The sequence below is a fragment of the Carcharodon carcharias genome, chromosome 9 (assembly GCF_017639515.1).
Source record: "Carcharodon carcharias isolate sCarCar2 chromosome 9, sCarCar2.pri, whole genome shotgun sequence".
NCBI lineage: Eukaryota > Metazoa > Chordata > Chondrichthyes > Lamniformes > Lamnidae > Carcharodon > Carcharodon carcharias.
In genome coordinates this window covers 154,204,340-154,227,815 of record NC_054475.1, presented here as the reverse complement: position 1 = coordinate 154,227,815, position 23,476 = coordinate 154,204,340, and the positions used below count along the sequence as shown (strand labels likewise).

The window sequence follows — 23,476 nt, the reverse complement described above, 5'->3', positions numbered from 1 at the left end:
CCTGCTCTGCATGGCCTACTCAATCTCCTTGTGATGCTGTAATTCAAGGGGAATGCCTACTCATGCATCATGTCTGGGAACAACTGGTTTGTGCAGAAGACTTGAAGAAGCAAAAACTCCTTTTGTGCCTACCACACCACTTCCTGTAGATTTTTGTAACTAGAAATTATGGAAAGCATCAAACACTTGCAAAATTGTAGCAAAAGCCAGAAGAAATCAGCCAGCGACTAACCTGTAGGTAGGGATGATGTCTTTAAATAGCACTAGTGGCTATTCGCTAAATTGTGCAAGGGTAGAGAGGATGTTGGTAGGAGCATGGAGTTCCAAGATGGCATCACATCAGTATAATGCATTGATTGACATCAGGATCTGGTTGCTCTGCATATTTCCAACTGATGCCAGCTGCATGCAAATCCCCTCACCAATATGGGGCGCAGCACAATTCAGAGCTGGAACCATAACCAACGGATCAGATCAAAGTTCTGGAATCCTGCCATATCCAGTCGTGAATGATGGTGGACAATTCAACAGCTAACAGGAAGTGATTCCACAAATATCCCCATCCTCAATGATGGCGGAGCCCAGCACAACAGTACAAAAGACAAGGCTGAAGCATTTGCAACCACCTTCAACCAGAAGTGCTGAGTGGATGACCCATCTTAGCTTCCTCCTAAAGTCTGCAGCATCACAGATGCCAGTCTCCAGACAATTCAATTCACTCCATATGTCTGTAAACAGCTGAAGATACTGGATACAACAAAGACTATGGGCCCTGACAACATCCTGATGTAGTACTGAGTAACTTGCTGTGCCCTTAGCTCAGCTGTTCCAGCACAGCTACAACATTGGCATCTACCCAACAATGTAGAAAATTGCCCAGGTATGTTCTGTCCACAAAAAGCAAGACAAATACAATCTAGCCAATTACTGCTCCAACAGTCTATTCTCAAACATGAGCAAAGTGATAGAAGGTCTTCAAGTGCCTTCAAGTGGCACTTACTCAGTAACTACCTGATGCGCAGTTTGGGTTCTGTCAGGGCCACTCAACCCCAGACTTCATTACAGCTTTGATCCAAACATGGACAAAAGAGCTGTATTCCAGAGGTGAGGGAAGAGTGCCCTTGACATCAAGGTAGCGTTTGAGCAAGGGGGTAACAAGGAGGCCTAGCAAAATTGAAGTCAATGGGAATCGGGGAGGAGGGGGTGAATTCTCCACTGGTTGGCATCATGCCCAGCACAAAGGAAGAGGAATGTGGTTGTTGGAGGTCAATCATCTCAGTCCCAGGACATCACTGCAGGAGTTCCTCAGGGTAGTGTCCTAGATCCAACCATCTTCAGCTGCTTCATCAATGACCTTCCCTCAATCATAAGGGCAGGAGCGGGAATGTTCACTGATGATTGCACATGTTCAGCACCATTTGCGACTCCTCAGATACTGAAGCAGTCTGTGCCTGCATGCAACAAGATCTGGACAACTTTCAGGCTTTGGCTGGTAAGTGGCAAGTGGCATGTGTGCCACATAACTGCCAGACTTTAACCATCTCCAACAAGAGAGAATCTAACCATTTCCCCATGACACTTAATGGTATAACCGTTGCTGAATCCCCCACCATCAGTATCCAGGGAGAAGGGTTACCATTGACCAGAAACTTAACTGGACCAGCCATATAAATATTGCTTTCCAAGAGCAGGTCAAAGACTGGGATTTCTGTGGTGCGTAACTTACCTCCTGACTCCTCATAGTCTGTCCACCAGTCAGTAGTGTGATGGAATACTTTCCACTTGCCTGTGTGATTGCAGATCCAATTACAGTCAAGAAGCTCCTCACCATCCAAGACAGAGCAGCCTGCTTGAACAGCACCCCATCTACATTCACTTCTCCACCACCAGCGCACTGTGTATATGATCTACAAGAAGCACTGCAGCAACTTGCCAAGGCTCCTTTGACAGCATCTTTGAAACCCGCAACCTCTACCACCTAGAAAGACAAGGGCAGCAGATGCATGGAAGTACCTACTGAAACTATATTGTTGTTCCTTCACTGTCACTGGGTCAAAATCCTGGAACTTCTACCCTAACAGCAGTGCGGGTGTACCTACACACATGAACTGCAGAGGTTCAAGAAGGTGACTCACCATCACCTTCTCAAGGGTGGTGGTGTTGGTGGGGGGGTGGGGGGGGGGGGGGGGTTAGTTGGTGGGGAAATAAGTGCAGGCCTTGCCATCAATGCTCATGGCTTAACAACAAATTTTTAAAAAGGAATGCACCTACATGCATTGGATACCATTTCGCTGTCCAAATGACATCTGTAGAGGCCAAACAATGGGTGCTACCGAGCCCAATGTAGCACCCAGTATCTCCCCTGGTTGGATAATCCAGGATAATGGAGTATAACCTTCAAATTATAGCTAGGTAGTTCAAGAGTGATGTCAGGAAGCACTTCTTTACATGAAGGGTAGCGGAAATATGGAACTCTTCCCCAAAAATCTGTGGAGGCTAGGTCAATTGAAAGTCTCAAAACTGAGATTGTTATACCATTGTTAGACAAGGGTAAATTAAGGTATGTGGAACCAAGATGGGAAGATGGGGCTAATATGCAGATCAACAAAATGACGGAACAGGCTCGAGAGGCTGACTGCCTTAATCTTGGTCCTACATTCCTCTGTTCCTATTATATCCAATTTTGTGCTGTGCCTTTGCAGTCACTGGGAACTGGATTGACATTGCCCAAACTCAATTCAGTTAGATTACCAGAAGACTTTCATTCCATCAGTTTGGGCTGTATTCAAGGTCAGGTCCTAGATGTGAAAGGATCGTATGTAATGATACTTTGGAAGCTTAATAGAGGGGGACCATTGAAGGGGTGAATTGAAACTAGGACAGTAAATTTCCTGGAAAAACCAGAAAGTCAACCAGTACACCCATGGCCAAATTGAGTTGGGTGGTCAAATTAACAAAGAAGGACTCAAACTAAGGTGCCTCCTTTGCAGAGAGGGAAGACAGGAAAACTGGACAAGAGTTATCACTGGGTTACAACCATTACCTTCAGGTGATTAGTTTTGTACGGTATTAGAGAAGGTATCAGTATTGGTTACCTTCATGTCTACTTGCCTTGGGAGACCCAAAAGACTGGAATATAAATTAAGTATAAAAGTACTAAATTATTGTCACCCACAAGCATGTAGTTGAACAAGGCTGGAATATAGCCCAACTTTTTATTTCTATTGAGTTTCAGTTTGTTTCTTCTCTAATTTTTGTTTATAAACTTGGAGTTCAGCCACATGTTCACCACACCATTGAGTTTGAAGACGAATAGTCAAATTTAGCCGTCTGCTGTGAGCCTGGACTTGGCTCTCACTCGATGGGAAAGTTGTCACCAAAAAGAAAACTGAACATCCAGTAATCAATGTTCTACCAATGATCAAAGCAAGATAAACTGTACTCACAGCGACTTTAGAGCAATAAGGTGGTCAAACTGATCCCTGTGGATATAGTTCATCGGGTTACGTGATAAATTCCTGTAAAACACCAGAAAAAAACAAGCTAAATAACAGAACTTGGGTAAATTTTTCAAAGCTTCCAAAAGGTCCTAGAAATATTTAACCTCAAAGTTCCAGCAAATTCCCATGTTGTGAGTAGTTCCTCTTTAATTTTCTCTCCTGAAGTTATTCATTTCTTGTTAGAGTGCCGTTCCAAGGGTGATGGTCAGTCTCCAGTACCTACTTTGCTCAAATAGCCATTCTTTGTGTGGTGGCAGGCTGGTTGATAGTGGGGGCCTTTCCAGCAGAGACTAATCTTTTCTTTGTCTAGTACTGCTCCTGTCACCAGCAGTGGTCACCGGGCAGTGATCATGATTCGGAACCTTTGTGGAATTTCCCTTCTTAGGGATACTGAGGCCATTCCTCAAACTTCCAAATGTAATAACATTGAGATCAGCTAACTCAGCACAAACTAAAGACCTTTGTGACCTGTATGGATCAGTTTTATTCCAGACTGTGCACCTATCTACAGAGCCACTGGGGGAGCAAATCAGATAGCTTTGATACCATTGTGACTGTCATGTAAAAATGAGTTTTTACTGTGTGCAGAATGACTATTAAAGGAGCACTATAGTGATACATTCTGTATACGTCCTTGGAATTCTGAAAATAACACACTAGATGTCTCTGCAGGACAGAGAAAATCAGTGACAGGACATTGGTGACCATGGCCTTCCATTGGATTGGTCCATGATTATGCTTGGCAAAGCACTGCAGTGGTTTGCCATTGTCTTCTGCAGTATAGCTGACCAGGAAACTCTCCCATTCTTATTCCCTCCATCAGGTGTATTGCAAGGATTCACAGGCTGATAATAATTCTGGTTTTATTTAAAATTCATTTTATGGAATGTGGATGTCACTGGCTAGGCCAACACTTATTGCCCATCCCTAATTGCCCTTGAGAAGGTGGTGGTGAGCTGCCTTCTTGAACCGCTACAGTCCCTGTGGTGTAGGTACACTAACACTGCTGTTAAGGAGGGAGTTCCAGGATTTTGACCCAGGAACAGTAATATATTTCAAAGTCAGGATGGTGAGTGGCTTGGAGGGGAAGTTCCAGTTGGTGGTGCTCCCATGTGTCTACTACCATTGTCCTTCTAGGTGGTAGCGGTCATGGGTTTAGAAGGTGCTGCCTATGGAGCCTTGGTGAGTTTCTTCAGTGCATCTTGTAGATGCTACATGCTGCTGCCACTGTTTGTCAGTGGTGCTGTAGTGAATGAATGTTAAAGGCGTGTCAACCAAGTGGGCTGCTCTGTCCTGGATGGAGTCAAGCTTCAAACTCCTGACTTGTGCCTTATAGATGGTGGACAGGCTTTGGGGAATCAGGAAGTGAGTTATTTACCACAGGATTCCTAGCCTCTGATCTGTTGTTGTAGCCACAGTTTTTATATAGTCCAGTTCAGTTTCTGGTCAACAGAAACCCACAGGATATTGATAGTGGGGGATTCAGCAATGATAATGCCATTGGATGTCAAGGGATGATGGTTAGATCCTCTTGCTAGATATGGTCATTATCTGGCATTTGTGTGGCGCAAATGTTACTTGTCACTTCTCAGCCCAAGCCTGGATATTGACCAGGTCCTTTCTGCATTTGGACATGGACTGCTTCAGTATATGAGGATCACGGATGATGCTGAACGTTGCAATCATCAGCAAACATCCCCATCCCTGACCTTATGATGGAAGGGAGGTCATTGATGAAGCAGCTGAAGATGATTGGCCTAAGACACTACCATGAGGAACTCCTGGCCACTTTATGAACACACCTTCCATGGCCATCAAGTCCTGAAGTGAGGCTTGAGCTCAGAGCTTCTGGCCCAGAGGTGGTGATGCTACCACTGTGACACAAGACCTCCCTGCAATATCATTGTGTTTTAAAAGCAGAAACTACAAGGCTACAAAGGAGTCACACTCTGGAGTGAAATGCACGCATAGATACCTTGGAGTGGGCTAGCATGCCAGTGGGGTGGGGGTGGGGTCAGCATAAAATCAGGTGCCCTGGTGGCAGTGCATGTCCATCGCCTACTCACCTCCTATCTTATTGGTCGAGTGACCCATTAGCCTGTAGGCCAATTGAGGCCCTTAAATGCCCAATTAATGGTCACCTAAGGGCCTCCTACCACTGTTGCTGTTATTTTACCAGGGCAGGAAGTGTTCACAGTCTGAGGTGGGTCCCTCCTGTTCGAGCATCCTGTGCCCAATAGGGGTTCCTCCCCACCTCCATGGTACACCCCACCATCCATAGTCTCCAGCGGTGGCTGCTGCTCCTGGTGGCACTGCTGGAACCAGAGAGCTGCTGGCCATATGATTAACCAGCAATTCTTGAGGGTGAGACATCATCCCAGATAAGAACATAAGAAATAGGAGCAGCAGTAGTCCATTCAGCTCCTCAAGCCTGCCCTGCCATTCAATAAGATCATGGCTGATCTGTCCCCTCAACTCCTCTTTCGTGCCAGCTCCTCATAGCCCTAAACTCACCTATATTTTAAAAATCTATCTCCCTCCTCTTTAAATACTTTCAGTGATCTCTCTGGACCAGAGAATTCCAGACATTCACTACCCTCTGGGAAAAGAAATTCCTTCGCATATCAGTTTTAAATAAGTGTTCCCTTATTCTGTAACCATGTCCCCTAGTTCGAGATTCCCCCACTAGTGGAAACATCTTCTCAACATCTACCCTGTCAAGCCCCCTCAGAATTTTGTACATTTCAATAAGATCACCCTTCATTCTTCTAAACTCTAATGAATAAAGGCCTGAACTATTTAGCCATTCTTGATAAGTCAACCCCTTCATCCCAGGAATCAGCCTAGTGAATCTCTTTTGAACTGCCTCCAATGCCAGTATATCCTTTCTTAAATACGGGGACCAAAACTGTACACAGTACTGCAGGTGCAGCCTCACCAACACCCTGTACAGTTGTAACAAGACTTCCCTATTTTTAAACTCCAATCCCCTAGCAATAGAGACCAAAATTCCACTTGCCTTCTTAGTTATTTGCTGCTCCTGCATGCTAACTTCTTTGCGTTTCATGCACAAGAGCACCTATATCCCTCTGTGCTGCACTTTTTCGAGTCTCTCTCCATTTAAATAATAGTCTGCCTTTTGATTCTTCCTATCAAACTGCATGACCTCACTTTCCTACATTAAACTCCATCTGCCAAGTTTTTGCCCACTCATTTAACCTATCTACATCCCCTTGCAGATTTCTTATGTTGTCACAACATGCCCTCCCACCTATTTTTGTATCATCAGCAAATTTGGGTACATTACACTCTGTCCCCTCCTCCAAGTCATTAATATAGATAGTAAATAATTGAGGCCCTAGGACTGATCCCTAGGCTGATGTCTTTCTAACCTGAAAAAGACCCATTAATCCCATCTCTCTGTCTTCTATGTGTTAACCAATCTTCAAGACATGCTAATACATTACCCCCGTACCATGAGCTCCTACCTTTTATGTGGCACCTTATCGAATGCCTTCTGGAAATCCAAATACACTACATCTACTGGTTCCCTTTTATCAACTCTGCTTGTTATATCCTCAGAAATGTAGCAAATTTGTCAAACATGAAACCATGTTGACTCTGTTTGATTGCATTAAGCTTTTTGAAATGTCCTGCTATTTCTTCCTTAATAATGGACTCTAGCATTTTCCCAATGACAGCTGTTAGGCTGACTGGCTGATAGTTTCCTGCTTTTTGTCTTCCTCCTTTCTTGAACAGGGGCATCTCATTAGCGGCTTTCCAATCTGCTGGGACCCTCCTGAATCCAGTGAGTTCTGGAATATTTTGACCAATGCCTCCACTATCTCTGCAGCCACTTCCGTTAAGACCCTTGGATGCAGGCCATCAGGTCCTGGTGACTTGTCTGCCTTTAGTCCCATTAGTTTGTCAAATACTTTGTCCCTCATGATAGAGACTGTTACAAGATCTTTCCTCCCATTAACTCCTTGCTTATCTGATATCTTTGGGATGTTTATAGTGTCCTCCACCATGAAGACAGATGTAAAATATGGGTTTAAATTAACTGCCATTTCCCCGTTCCCCATTATCAATTCAGTTGCATCCTCCAAGGGTTCTACGTTCACTTTAGCCACTTTTTTTTATATACCCGTAGAAGCTCTTACTGTTTCTTTTTATATTTCTTGCCAATTTACTTTCATAATCAATTTTCTCCCTCATTAGCTTTTTAGTCATCCACTGCCAGTTCCTAACAAATTCCCAATCCTTTGGCCTACCACTAGCTTTTGCCACTTTGTATGCCTAAATTTTTGATTGGATACTCTTCTTGACCACTTTTGTTAAGCACAGGTGGTTCATCCTTCTCAGCAAGTCCTTCTTTTTGACCAGGATAAATTTTTGCTGAGCATTATGAAATATCTGCTTAAATGTCTGCCACTGCTCATCCACTGACCTTCCTCTTACTCTATTTTCCAAGCCGCTTTAGACAATTCTTTCTTCATGCCTCATAATAGCCCTTGTTTAAGTTGAGGACATTGGTTTGAGACCCGAGTTGCTCGCCCTCAAACAGAATTTGAAATTCTATCATATTGTGATCGCTACCCACTAGAGGATCCTTAACTACGATATCTCTTATTAATACCACCTCATTACACATTACTAGATCTAAAAAAGCCAGTTCTTGGGTAGATTCTGCAATGTATTGCTCTAAGAAACAATCCCTGATGCACTCTACAAATTCGTCTTCCATGTTACCCCTGCCAATCTGATTTGTCCAGTCAATGTGCAGATTAAAATCACCCATGACAATTGTAGCGCCCTTCTTATATGCCTGCATTATATCCTGATTTATACTTTGTCTTTGTCCTACAGTGAGGCAACTCTTCGGGGGCCTATAGACAGCTCCCACCGTGACTTCTTCCCCTTTCTATTCCTTATTTCCACCCAAACTGATTCCATAACAAGATCTATTGCACCTATATCACTACTCACCAACGCACTGATACCTTCCTTTATTTAAAAAGCTACCCCACCTCCTTCTCCTCCTTTTTGTCTATTTTTCCTGAATGTCAAATACCCTTGAATATTGAGTTCCCAGTCTTGGTCACCCTGCAACCATGTCTCTTTAATAGCTATCAAGTCATATTCATTTATTTCTATTTGTGCTGTCATCTATCTCGTTATAAATGCTGTGTGCATTCAGGTAAAGAGCGTTAAGCTTTGACTTTTTACCATTATTACTCATTTTGTTTCTAATTTCTGCTGCACTCTTCTGCTTATATTTTCTGCCCCTTCCTGTCACACTTTGATTATCGTTCACCTCTTCACTACCCTGCACCTCTACTCTCTCATTTCTTTTTGAATTTTTAAACTTCCCTTCAATTGAACCCTGCCTCCCACTAACTAGTTTAAAGTCCTATCTACAGCCCTAGTTATACAATTCGCCAGGACACTTGTCCCAGCATTGTTCAAATGAAATCCATCCCAACGGAACAGCTCTCTATTTCCCCAGTACTAGTGCCAGTGCCCCATGAATTGGAACCCATTTCTCCCACACCAATCTTTGAGCCACGCATTTACCTCTCTAATCTTATTTACCCTACACCAATTTGCACATGGCTCAAGTAGTAATCCAGAGATTATTACCCTTAGTGATTCTGCTTTTTACTTTAGCCCTGAGCTGCTTATAGTCCCTCAGCAGAACCCCTTTCCTTGCCCTACCTATGTCGTTGGTACCTACATGGACCACCACAGCTGGATCCTTCCCCTCCCACTCCAAGTTCCTCTCCAGCCCAGAAGAGATGCCCTTAACCTTGGTATCAGGTGGGCAACCCAGCTTTTGGGACTCTCTGTCTTTGCTTTAGAGAACAGTATCTATTCCCCTAACTATGCTATCCCCTATTACTACTACATTCCTCTTTGCTCCTCCTGCTTGAATGGCGTTCTGTACCACAGTGCTGTAGTCAGTTCGCTCATCCTCCCTGCAGTCTGTACCCCTGTCCACACCGGGAGCAAGAACCTCGTACCTATTGGACAAGGGCACTGACTGAGGCTCCTCCAAAGCTAAATTCTGGATCCCCATACCTGTCTCACTTGCCGTCACACCCTCCCCTCCTTGGCCACGGTCCAAAGTTTATGTAACTAATTTAGGTGGTGTGCCTGTCTCCTGAAACACAGTGTTCACACCCTCCCTGATGTGTTACAGTATCCGCAGCTCAGACTCCAGCTCATCAACTCTAAGCCAAAGTTCCTTGAGCAGCCAACACTTGCTGTAGTAGTGATCACTGTGGATCGTACTGGCGTCCACCAGCTCCCACATACTACAGCTGCAACACATCACCTGCCCAGCCACCTCTATTCTATTTAATTAATTAATTTGTGAATTTCTTGACTGTACTCTTCAGCTGTGATAACGTGTCCTGATTTAAACCACTTGGCTAAGCAAAAGAGACATGGAAGACATACCCACCAATCACCTACCTGTTTTTCGTTGACATCACACTTCGGCTCTGACAGGTAGAAACAGGTTGAAGGGGCTCTCTGCCGCTGTTTTTTTTATCTCCTGCGCTGCTGTCCTTCTCACGCAGGTCTGCCCTCTGTGTGCTGGGCCTCCCTCTGCCACCGAGTTTTACCTCCTGCCACCACTGCCTTTCTCACGCAGATCCACCCTCCGTGCGCTAGGCCTCCCTCTCTGCTATCAGTTTTTATCTCCCGCCACTGCTGCCCTTCTCACGCAGGTCCACGCTCTACGTAGATGGTGGCAGAAGTCTCGCCCTGAGCTAATTAATAGCCCGACAGCCATTAAATGTTGCGGGTGACCTGACCAAGCAGAGGCAGACTCAGTCCTGACTTTTCAGCCAGGGGATGGGGCCACTGCCTCGTTGCAAAATTCCAGCCATAGAAACAGGAGAATGCCTCAAGTCCATTTTGTCCAGCCTAATGCTCTGGGGACATGGGTTCAAATCCCACCACGATAGCTGATATTTAAAATTTGGAATGGCGACCAGGAAACTATCATCGATTGTTGTTAAAAACCCATTCGGTTCACTAATGTCCTTTATCGAAGGAAATCTGCCATCCTTGTCTGGTCTAGCCTACATATGACTTCAGATCCACTGTAATATGATTGACTCTTAACTGTCCTCTGAAATGGCCAGGCACCACTCAGTTCAAGGGCAATTAGGAATGGGAAACAATGCTGGCCTTGCCAGCGACGCCCACATCGCATAAATGAATGTTAAAAAATTACCATGGAATACAACCACAGTTTGAGTAATCTATCCTCACAATTTAACCCTTGGGCCTAAATATTTTCTCCTGATTTGGGAGTGCAGAGTTGGGACAGTTCCTGGCTCTGCAAACCTGACCCAGAAAAAGTACCACAGAAGTTTGGATTTTTGGTGCAGGGGTACCAGTGAAAATAGGAGTTGTGGCGGGTGCCCCAGCTCAGAGGCTGCTGGTTGGAAGGAAGGCTGGCTTCGATGCTTCAGCAATTTGATGAAGACATGAAAAATTGAATAAAATAATGAAAAAGCCCTCCAGCCCTCACCCCTCAAATTCCCCACACTTCCCATGCCAATCCATGCCAAATCCCTGCCAACCTATACTCCTTCATCCACCCCCCCCACCCCCCATGGCCCCTATGCAAGCTTACTGCCAACTCATGACAACCCATGCCCCAAACCCATCATCCCTTGCCCTTAGCCTCCATGCCAACTTACCGCCATAGGCAGGCATCAAGAACCAAGATGAGATTGAATAAAGTTCTTAAGTGCCTATTGATGAATTCACTATTTAAAAACAAATAAATTCATTGATAAAAACCCATTCACTACATTTAACTTCCTTCAAATACCGAATCTCTTATAACAACAGAATTTGTATTCATACTCCCACTTCAAAGACTTTATAAGCACTTGGAGATGTCAATCAGACTGTGAACTGACAGGCAACGCACTGTGATAATGATAGGTTGTGAAATCAATCATGCAGCATTAATCCTATAATGCCAACCCTCAAGCTTATGTCAACAGACAGCGTGAAATAGCAAGCACCAATTTTTTTGAAAACTACTGGCCATTTTTTCAATATTTAAAGGGCAGGAGATTTAAATTCCTTGACAGATTGACAGTTCCCTTTGACTTTTCCAATGAGCTTGACTGTTCCAATGAATTTATCCCACTTTTTATGCACATTCATGTCTATTTTTAATAACCTTAGGGGACACCTTATCTCTCCAAAAGGGTACCTTCCCTCTCTCAAAGGTATCCCGGGACCATATGCAAAAGAGTACCCTACATCTTCAAATAACGCCACTTACTTTGGACTTTCTCCTCCCAGGTCTAAAGTGCACAAATCGTGTTTTGGACATCCCACCAGCCAAAATCAAATCAGGCACTTTAACATGTGCAGTTGCGCCTGTGAACCACAGATATGCTATTTAGATCCATTCTTCCCCTGCGAAAGTATTGGGGGTCGGGTTCAGGGACGGGACTTTCAGACCCGGCCTCCACAGCTATTTTCACAAAGACGGAGAGCCTCTCTGTCTTCGCAAAAATTCAGGCCTGGGAGTCCATATATCATTTTCGTAAATCTATACTGCACTCCCTGCAAGGCCATTATATCCCTTCTAATGTATGGTACTAGAACTGTTCCCAGAACTCCAGGTGTGGTCTAACCAGGGCTTTGTATACCAGAAGCATGACTTTTATCCCCTTGTATTCTATTCCTCTAGATATAAAGGTCAGCACTCTATTAGCCTTTTGGACCCCCAACTGTCTTTCGACCATCACTGTTTCTGGCTTTACACCATTTAGAAAGCACCCTGTTCTACCCTTTTTAGGATTTCACATTTGTCTACTCTTAAATCCATTAGCTACAGTTTTTCCCACTTGATCTATCAATATTTCTTTGTAATTTGATACTTCCATATACCCTGTTTACTGCACAGCCGCATATGTTTGTGTCATCAGCAAACCTGGCCATTGTGCAGATTTGCCAGCCCCTCCACATCACATTTCTCCCTCCAGACCCTCTGATATCGATAGAGTGTTTAAAGCATGTGTGAACTTGCATCCATTTAGCTGTCAGTACTGCTGTTGCATAAAAATGAAATACCTTGAAGTCCTTTAGATGCTTTTCCTGCTTCCCTCTTCTTAGTCAGGTAATCACATTGAGCCAAGTAAATTTGCATCTACTTTTCTCAATCCCTTTGCTTTTCCTTTTTTCCCCTCTCCCTCTCATGCTTCTCTCTCCTCCCATCTCTTCCTCTTTCCTCTTCCTCACTCACTGAGTCAGAATGAAAATAGATAATTTGACACCTCTCCACAGACACAAGTGACAGATGAGAGGCTTTTCAGCCTGTTTTATTCATTCTCCACAGAACCCTAGTAAAACCTATCCTATTATGGACTTTATCCACCACTTAATTCCCTGAGGGAACATTCTGTATAAATAATTGATTCCAAGAGTAATTAAGCAAAACTGATGAATATCCATCCATCTTTTTATCTCCATTATTTCACTCTGGCTTGCTGCCATCCATAAACAACATTCATGCAAACTCCCACCATTTCTCTTCCAGCTTTAGCTGCGAAGGAGCTACGTGCAACTTTTTGTCATTTTAGCTTACACTAATGCCTACAACCTGCAATCCACTGCCTGAGTTTAAACACAGAAGTCACTGTAACACAATCTGAAGCAAATGCCATTGTTCAGTTGCTAATTGCAACTGAGTGCTACAAATGCATTGTTTTTATTTCAATTTGGGGTGAGGGGGCTATCATTTGCTTTCTCAAACTGTGTGCCGCATCATTAAGAATGGGCTATACTTAGAATGGGATTGGAGGCTGTAGGGTAAGTACGGACAGAGCCGCAGAAATCTCCTTGAAATAAGATAATCTGCCATCTGTGGAGGGCAACTGATCGAGAATGAATAATGGGAATGAATATTTTGAAGCTTTGCTTAATTACCATTGAGGGTTGGGAGAAATTCTACAGAACTATTGAGACATGTTACTTGATAGAGTAAATGGTGCAGGATCTGTGAAAGAGCGGGCTTGGCGGGTCAAATGACCAATTCTTGGCCTATGTTTTCTCATCAGCTTAATGATGGATGAGATCAAAGTGTGTCTGAATATTAGGAAAGGAATGAACATTGAGAAATTCAGTAACTTACAGCTGTTGGAGATGTTCAAAGTCTCTGAATACCAAGGGAGACAACTCCTGAATCTGATTTGAAGACAAGTCCCTTAAAAAATGGAACAGACAAACCCTTTGAATCAATCAGTGCAGCACAAAACACATTGAGCTGAATCTTTGGGGATCTTTTCCGATGGTACCAGTGTGGTGAAGCAAAATTCACATCCACTTTAGCCCAAAGATGGAGATCCCATTCCCAATCACAGTGATGGTTTCATTTGTATGGCCAGGATGTGTGCATCATGTTCACCAGGATACTGCAGTGCTGCCTGCCCTGAACAGCCAGCCAGACAGGAGATCTGGTGAGGCTCTGAAGATAATTTAAATGAGTCAGCCCAAGCCACTTATAGCAGTTAGCTCAAGAGAAGCATTATGAAGAGGATGTTGGGCATGCCAACTACCTGCCAACCAATCTAGAAGGGGTAAATCTTTAAACTATTAACAAAGTTGGCTATAGAGTTAGAGATCTATTCAACTGACATAATATTAAAAAGGATGCTCAATATAAAGAAAGTGATGGCAATGTTGAAAATAAAGAGTGAAATGGACAGCATGTGAAGCACATGTCTAAGGAAGTCGAAGGGAAAAGAACCAGGGACAATTATTCCCCAGAAAAGTGGGATATGTTGTGGATGACTAAATGTCTCTGACATTGTTGCATTTTCAGGCATGGTGGTGCTAATTGCCAGATGGTGAAGATTCTGAGGTGAATCAATAGTTGTAGCAAGTGGAGTGTTTAGCTGGTGCCATGAGTTTCAGGACAGCATGCAAAAGCGTCATTGATGGGGTCTACAAACAAAAAATTTAGATTTTCAATAGCGACACATCAACGATTCCACTCAGCTGCAACATTAAGGCCTGAATTTTCCAGTTGGCAGGGGATGCGGACCTGATGCTACCCACAATTGGGTCCATGCTGCCATTTTATGCGGGCAGCCCAGCGTATTTCTCGACTCCCAAGGAGATAGCTGGAGTGGGCGGGCGGTGGCAGGCATGCACAGACCGCTGGGACAAATGGCAACCAGGCAACCTGTTTACATGAAGACCTGGCATCCTTTTCTAGGCTGCTCACAATGGCAAATGCAAGGCCACTGCAGAGGACTTCTGGTGAGCAGGCCAGTCCAGAGGGTAGGCCAGTGGACCAGGCCAGGCTGGAGGGTAGGGCAGCAAGGCAGGCCAGGCCGGAGGGTGGGGCTGGGGGGGCCAGTGTGCCCCTCGTTTTTCAAGGAGGTGGTAGCACGGCGGGAGGTGCTGGTCTCCCAGGATGGGAGGAGGAGGCTCCCCCACATGACGAAATGTGCCTGGGAGGAGGTGGTGGAGGTGTTGAGCTCCCGCGATGTGGTGCAGCTCACCTGGATCCAATGCCACAAGTGCTTCAATGACTTGTCGCACTCTGGCAGGGTGAGTACCATGTTGGCATTGGTCATGTAACCAAGCAGGTCAGCTTACATCCCCCGACCCCAAGTCCAAGTGTCGTGACTACATTGAATCATTGACGTCAATTCTCCTTTGCTGGGTGGTCCAGCAGATATTGCCCATGCTGAGGTCAGCCTGAGAGGGTGATGAGGAGAAGTGTTTTGCCCCCGCAGCATGTGTTGCACTGAGTCCCACATAGCAGGTGTGGGGGCAACCTCGAGGAGCTGCACCTAGGAGCAGTGCTTGAACTGCAGGACATGTCCAAGTCAGTGTGATAAGATGGTGGGAGGGGAGCCTCAAGGTGTCGTGGCAACAAACCATCTGCTGTACTCTGCGCGCCACGTGCTTGCGCCTCCTTGTTATGGAAGGATATACCGTGTGGTGCCTAATGTGATGTGGGGAACATGTGTCCAAGGGAGGGGTGGGGGAATGGGGAGCAGGCCTAGCATCTTTGTGTGAGTGCTTGGCAGCAGCGGGGTGAGGAAGCACTGGAGCCCTGCATTGTCCCACTCTGGTTGGGGTGGGCCGTGTGTGAACAGAGTCCATGTGCAATTTGCACTAATCAATCAATGTTCTTCTCTTATTTTCAGGAGAAGAATGCTCATAACGCGGCAGAGCATGCAAGGACTGGTGATGGCCAGGTGCAGATTGCCATTCTAAGCCATTTTGTGCAGGAGGCCCTGGATCTGGAGAGGCGGCATGCACCCAGGTCCACTAGTGTTGGTGAGGCTGGGGTGCCACAGCCAGGTATTTATGCCCAACACTGAGGTCAACGTTGTCCTCCCAACAGCCATAACACTGCTGAATGTTAAATGATTAAATTTTGCAACATAGCTTGACCATTGGTTATGGAAGGATGAGTACATAGTGATCCAGGGGACAGGGATGGTCTTTGTCATTGTCTCCATGCTAAGTGATCCACTGTCCTTGTTCTTTCTTTCAACATTATCGGAGCAAGGCTGGGAGGAGGAGCAGCAGAGGCCCCCTCTTACACCTGAGGGGCCTGAAGTCTCACCAGCATCACACCATTTCTGCGAGGCAGGCACCAGCACAGATACTAGCACCTCAGTGGGAGTTCGAACAACGGCTAGTGTCCCGGGGCACAGCAGTGAGGGCATTTCACAGTCGCTGGAGGAGCTGGCAGAGACAGAGAGTGCCCATGGTGCCAGCAGTTGGACGACTGCACGGGACGAGGCATATGCTCAGTCAGTACCTGATTTTGTGCCTCTGGAGTTGTTCGCGATGCAGTGGGTGCAAAGAATGTGGCCGGGTGTGCGGGACCATTTGGGGGAGATACATGAGGCTATGCTTGGCTTGGTCTCTGTGGCGGAGGTGTCGACATGGATGATCACCGAAGCAATGAGCCACATGTGTCCTCCATAGAGAGAATGGCAACTGTCATGGAGAGCTGACTCCAGGAGACCCGTCAGGGCTTCTTGGGGATGCGCTCTGACCAGCATGCCCTCACATCAGCACTGACCTCAGATGGTCAGTGCCAGTGTGGGAGATGGTGTGGGCATCAAAGTTTCCCAGCTCAGTGCCCATCCATCCACAGTGAGCAGAGAGGTCTGAAGTGACCTCATATTGGCGCAGCAGCTGCCTGTCGTCTCTGCGAGCTCCTCTCAGGGGGCTCCGGATGAGGGCGGCAGCTCCTACACCCCTCTCCCAGTGACTGTACCATCCAGTGAGGCTGCTACGACTGGGGAGATGCCAGCTGTGGAACTGACAGCTCCTTCCCAGGCGGGGCCATCACAGGCTCCACAGGCCAGAGGACGACCGCCAAGGTCATCAAGACCAACAGGACAGCAGAGTCAGCAGGCTGTCTCAGATGCCACTCTGAGTGATGGGGCAGCACCAAGACATAGCACTCAGAAACGAAAGCATAAGGCACCTTAGGGTTTTTCACTGGTGCTTTTGTGTTGGCCCGAGATGAGGCCCTTATGATTTTATTTGATTTGTAACACTATTGTCTTTTTTTGTAATAAGTTGCTTTGCTTGACACATTAAATTCAGATATGTCACCATGGCTGAGGGTGCCTCTTTTCTTCTGTATGTGGATGGTTTCCAAAACTGTAATGAGTGCTTTGCTGGACACTCAGCTTTATTAACAAGGCCCTTAGTTACTATTGCTGACCTGGCAGAATTTGCACTTAAATGTCAAGTATTGAGCCGACAGCCCAGGCTTGTCCGGGTGGACCATTTGTGGTGTCCTAGCTGAAGGTTTGTTGGATTAAAGCCTCCTGGGTGTCCCTGCCTCCTTGGAGTATGCCCGGGTCAGCATCTAGCCCCTCAGCATTTCCCTGTGCGTGCTCATCCTCGGACTCACTGCTGGACTTATCGTGTGCAGTTGCAGCCACTGTGTCGACGTCTTCATCGTCCACTGTGTCCCCCTTTCGGGCGCAAGATTGTGGAGAGCGCAGCATGCAACCATTATCACCGAGACACGATCTGGAGAGTACTGGAGCGGTCCAGGCATCGGAAGCGCATCTTGAGAAGACCAATGGTTTTCTCCACCACAGCCCTTGTGGAGACATGACTCCTATTGTACTGTTGCTCAGCTTTTGCAAGTTCATGAAGTGGAACCCTTCCTGTTGATGAAGGCACTCGGCTCAACTGGCACCTTGATGGCCACATGTGTGCAGTCTATTGCACCCTGGATGCGGGGGAAACCAGCAATGGCCGCGAAGCCTCTGGCTCGCTGTGTGGCTTGCCTGGTCCCAACAGAAGGGGATGAAGGTCAATGCACGCCTGAACAGAGCGTCTGTAACCTGCTTGACACAAGTGCGGACAGCTGATTGGGAGACACCGCAAAGATCATCTACCAATCCCTGGAAGGAGACAGAGGCATAGAAGTTGAGGACAGCTGTTACCTTTAGAGCCACTGGCATGGGATGTCCACCCACACAGTTTGCAGAGATCTCAGGGCCAATCATCTGACAGATATAGTTGACTGTCTCCCTAGAGAGATGGAGCCTCCTTTGGCACTGCACCTCAGATATATTGAGGTAGCTGCTTCACCGCCTGTATAGCCTGGCAGCAGGATAGTGGCGTCTTCTGTGGCCCCTTCCTCCTTGGACTGCCTCTTGGTCCTGCACCCCTTGTGCCTGCGCCTGTCCTCCCAAAGGTGGCTCCCCTGGAGGTTGAATGTGGACTCCTGTCCTCCTCCCCCTTCTAGCCCTCCCTTCCTCCTCAGAGAAGCTGCCTCCAGTGGACAGTTCAACTCCCATTCCCAGGCTAAGGGATGGCTTCCTGAAACCTGCAGGCCCGGAAAAGATTCCTCGCTGCAGAGTGCTGACCTGAAGATTAAGAATCCAGACAAAGCAGATGGTATGCGTTTTGAAGTACCGCCGATCACACAGGTTAGTTTGAAAAACTTTCAAAGATAAGTATTGGACTGTGCACATTCATGACCCCAGTGGGCTCTCTTATGCTGCCTGTGGATGAGGTGTCCTACCCGCCTGCCCGTTGCGGCCGTGCGCTGACTCAAAGATTGCATAGGCGCTGAAAAATCGGCATCGATTAAACAATCAAGGGCCTTAACTGGCCCATTAATTAATGGCGGGCGCGTGTCGGACATCAACATGCATCCGCCCAGCGAAATATCACAATGGCGCACGGTGACATTGGGACGCTTGCCCGACATCACTGCGAGTCATTTTACACACAGACATGCAGGGCCTGCCCCCAGGTGACAACAGGAAAATTCTGCCTTAAGTTATTTACCATTTAAGAAGCTACACTTAAACGTTAGAGTAGGAATGATGGTTTATACCACTGTCGGGAACCTAGTGTCAGGAGCCATGAAGAAGTGGGGTGCCAGTGAGAGAAAAAAGTATTAGAAAAATGAAGTGGAACAGCCAATAACCCAAAGCCAAGGTTTACAGTGCAGGAGCCTATCAAGGTTGAAAAGTGGATGGAACATAAGATTACTACATAGGGCAAAGCAACCCACATCTCAAAAACTCTTTGCAAGAAGAAAGTTTCATCTAAGCTTCTTCCTGATGTGTTTAAATCTTAAGTTGAGGTCAAACAATAGAACTGATCTTTTTGGTCAATCCTTTCACCATTTTGAATACCCATCAAAATCTTCCCCTCATTCAGCTCAATCTGAAAAAATGCAACAACGAACAATTTACAATCTATGGTGCCTTTAATGTAATATAACATTTCAATGTGCTCTGGTCCTTGCATTTTCCCATAACTCAGACTCCTCGCCTTGGTTTCGTTCCAGTAACTATGTATTCTACTATCTCCAACGCTATTTTATTTCTCCAAAATTGAGGAAACCAAAACCTCGCACAGCATTCTAGATACAGCATAACCATTGTTTTGTACAGTCCTCATGATTTCTTCACTTTAGATATCAGTGTTTCTAGACATGAACCCCAAAAATCCCATTCGTCTGTTAATACCTCTTACCAGATTGAGCAGGTGAGACTGGCTGACTTATAGTAAATTTGATTTTATTTTCCCTGCATTTTAAAACTTTATCCACCCCACCCCATCACCTCCTCCTTCAATGGTATTCCCTCCCTTCCACTTCTCTGGTACCTTGTCCAATTAACAATTGTGTGTGTGAAGGCACAGGTATTAGGAAGACAAATGGGATCTTTGGGGCTCATGAGACACTGATAACTAAAGTGAAGAAATCACGAGGACTGTACAAAACAATGGTTATGCTGTATCTAGAATGCTGTGTGAAGTTTTGGGTTCCTTAATATTGGAGAAATACAATAGTGTTGGAGGTAGTGGAATACATATTTACTGGAATGAAACCAAGGTGAGGAATCTGAGCTATGAGAAAATGTTAGGACCAGAGCACCTCGAGATGTTTTATTACGTTAAAGGCACCATATAACGTAAGTTGTTTGTATTTTGGAAACTGAGGGTATGAGAGGCATGTAAATTTTCCACCATTTAAAATAATGTTTGGAAAGATGCGCACCATTTCCGAAATGTGATCCAGCAAGTGCTCAAACGTGTAACTTTCCAGCCTTGCAATTCTAGCTTAGAATTATGTTTTAATTACCGTGATTGTGTGTTGGGCTAATATTAAATCATGAAATGGGGCAATGGTTTAGGGAACACAGCCTAGCTTGATCATGCCTTGAGGTGACATTTACACTCAGTTCCCACACAGGTTGTTGGATGGCAAAACAGGGAATTGTAGCCAACTTTTCCCTGCCTGACTGGAGGTGGTGAAGCAAGTTGTAGTAATCCTCCTATTGCACTGGCAAAAATCTGACTCAGCATAGACACGGGGATTAAATCTGGGCCATTCCTGATCTGCATGGTTCATCCATTCACATTTGTAACCTTAAAAGTTGAGCTACTGGTGGAGAGGATATTAAAATTTGAATAGCTAATAGGTCAATATTAAATACTTAAGAGCTGTACATTCAGATTTTACATTAAAAGGTCAAATTGTGAAAATTACTTTTTCTCCCATTTTACAAATGTACTATTTAATTGGATAATGTCATAGAGAGTTCATAGATAATGGGGGAGTGTGGTTGGATTGGGGGAAGGTGGGGTTTCAATCCTTTGAATTTTAGAAAATGATCTTTCTCTACTGGCAATGTGCAAGAGCAATGAGTACAGAGTACATCAGAAGTAAATCTAGAGCTCAGCAACCAAACCTGCTCTTGGGCCTAATTAGAATAAAGGAGGCATCATATTATTATATCTAGAGATGTACTATTGGCTGCAGCCATGGGATAAAGAAACCTGGATACTTCTGAAGCCTTAAAAGCACGAGTACCATTTAAAGGGCAGGTGCAGCTAAAGCCTAGTGGAAGACCAGATTGAAAGACTGTCCTGCAGTCAGCATCACGGTAAAGCAGTCTGGGAAGAGTGTCCTGCAGTCAGCATCGCGGTGAAGCAGTCTGGGAAGAGTGTCCTGCAGTCAGCATCACAGTGAAATAGTCACTTCAAAAAGTGACATCAACACAAAGGTGAGAGCTGATTGGTGAGTAGCGGGTAAATGTTTTCCTCCAGTTTTTTTTCTCCAGTTTTCCTCCGGTTGAAAATAGATTAAGCTAAGGAAAGGTAAGGGTTCTAGTTTTTATTTAAAGTACATAAATAATTTGACTTTTTTTTTACTGTATTTAACTTAAAGTAAGGGATTTTTTTTCAACTAGAGGCATGGCAGGGCAGCTCAGTCCCGCGTTGTGTACCACCTGCAACATGTGGGAAGTCTTGGATGCTCCTTGCGCTCTGACCGACCACGTGCGCAGGAGGTACCACCAGCTGCAGTTACCTGAGCTCCAACTTTCAGAGCTTGAGCGGCAGCTGGAGACACTGAGGTGCATCCGCGAGGCTGAGAGTTTCGTGGATAGCAGGTTTTTTACGTGGTCCCCTCACAGCTTACGGAAGTGCGGACAGAGAGGGAATGGGTGACCATCAGTCAGAAGAAAGGTGTCAGGCAGGGAGTCAGGAAATCCCCAGGGTGCATCTTGCTCAAGAACTGTTTTTCTGAGTTGGAAAATGGTGAGAGTGACAGTTCCCCTGGGGAGTGCAGCCATGCTCATGGCACTGAGTGGCTCAGCTGCATGGGGGGGGGGAGGAGGAAAAGGAGGGGAAGAGCAATAGTGGTAAGAGACGCAATAGTAAGGGGAACAGACAGGCGTTTCTGCAGTTGTAGACATGACTCCAGGATGGTATGTTGCTTCCCTGGTTCCAGGGTCAAGGATGTCACTGAACGATTGGTTGCAGGGCATTCTAAAGGAGGAGGGCAAACAGACAGAGATCGTGGTACATATTGGTACCAACGACACAGGTAGAAAGATGAATTAGGTCCTGCAAGCAGAATTTATGGAGCCAGGAAGCAGATTAAAAAACAAGACCTCAAAGGTTGTAGTCTCTGGATTACTTCCGGTGCCACGCACTAGTGAGTGTAGAAATAGGAGGTTAGTTCAGGTGAATTGTGGCTGGAGAGATGGTGCAGGAGGGAGGGCTTTAGATTTCTGGGACATTGGGACCATTTCTGGGGGTGGTAGGACCTGTACAAGGTGGACGGGTTGCACCTGAACCTGAATGGGACCAACATCCTTGCGGGGAGATTTGCTAGTGCTGTTGGGAAGGGTTTAAACTAACTTGGCAGGGGATGGGATCCTGAGAGGAGGTTCAGCAGGGGGAGATGCAAAGCCAAAATTAGAAGAGAGAGCAAGTGAGTCTGGAAGGCATAGAAATTATAGGCCAGTTAAGGCACAAGGATGGTCTTTACTTTAATGCAAGGAGTCTGACAAATAAGGCAGATGAGTTGAGGGCACAAATTAACACATGGAAGCATGATGTCATTGCTGTCACAGAGACATGGTTGAGAAAGGGGCAGGACTGGTAGCTCAATATTCCAGGATATAGGTTCTTCAGGCGAGACAGGGAAGAAGGTAAAAGAGGAGGGAGTACTACAATATTGATCAGGGAATCAATTACAGCAGTAAGGAAGGATGACATCTTAGGAGGCTCCTCAAATGAAGCCATATGGGTAGAACTGAAAAACAAAAAAGGAGCAATCACATTGCTGAGAGAAATAGATGAGCAGATATGTAGGAATATTTCAGAGAAGTGTAAAAATAATAGTGTAGTAATAGTGGGGGATTTCAACTTCCCCAACTTTTAGTGGGTGAGTCATAGTGTGATAGGTTTAGAGGGAGCGGAATTCTTAAAATGCATCCAGGAGAGCTTTTTAAGCCAGTACATAGAAGGTCCTACAAGAGAGGGAGCGGTCCTGGACTTAGTTTTAGGGAATGAAGCTGAGCAAGTGGTAGAGGTATCAGTGGGGTAGCATTTTGCAGATAGTGATCATAACTCTGTTATATTCAAGGTTGTTATGGAAAAGGACAAGGATGGGTGAGAAATCAGAGTTCTAAACTGGGGGAAGGCCGATTTTAATAAGATCAGAAATGATTAGGCCAGAGTGGACTGGGAGCAGCTACTTTTAGGTAAATCTGCCTAAGGGCAGTGGAACTCATTCAAGAAGGAAATAGGGAGAGTACAGGGCCAACATATTCCAGTAAAGACAAAAGGTGGGACCTACAAATCCAGGGAACCCTGGAAGTCGAGGGATATACAGGATCAGATAAAGAGAAGCTAGGTTTATGGCAGATACCAAGGGCTCAAAACAGCAGAAGCCCTAGAGGAGTATAGAATGTGTAGGGGGGAACTTAAAAAGGAAATTAGGAGAGCAAAAAGGGGGCATGAAAAAACATTGGCAGGTAAAATAAAGGAAAATCCAAATTTATTTACAAGGCAAATTAGGCAAATTTATTTTACAAGTATATTAAGAGTAAATGGATAACTAGGGAAATAGTGGGGCCCATTAAGGACCACAGTGGTAATTTGTGTGTGGAGCTGGAAGGCCA

The 23,476-nt window shown here is 45.5% G+C and overlaps 1 protein-coding gene across 5 annotated transcripts in view; it reads right to left on the bottom strand.

The window, feature by feature from the left end:
- rxfp2l (relaxin family peptide receptor 2, like) overlaps positions 1-23,476 on the bottom strand; it is a 144,303-nt gene that overhangs the window by 26,477 nt on the left and 94,350 nt on the right. For 4 of the 5 annotated variants that reach the window (XM_041196217.1, XM_041196220.1, XM_041196219.1 and 1 more), the window contains 2 exons: positions 13,675-13,746; positions 3,447-3,518 (listed from right to left, as the gene is read on the bottom strand). In XM_041196217.1, coding sequence (XP_041052151.1) covers positions 3,447-3,518; positions 13,675-13,746 — 144 coding nt within the window. The remainder of the gene's footprint in view (positions 1-3,446; positions 3,519-13,674; positions 13,747-23,476) is intronic. The other variant, XM_041196221.1, reaches the window with a different exon arrangement.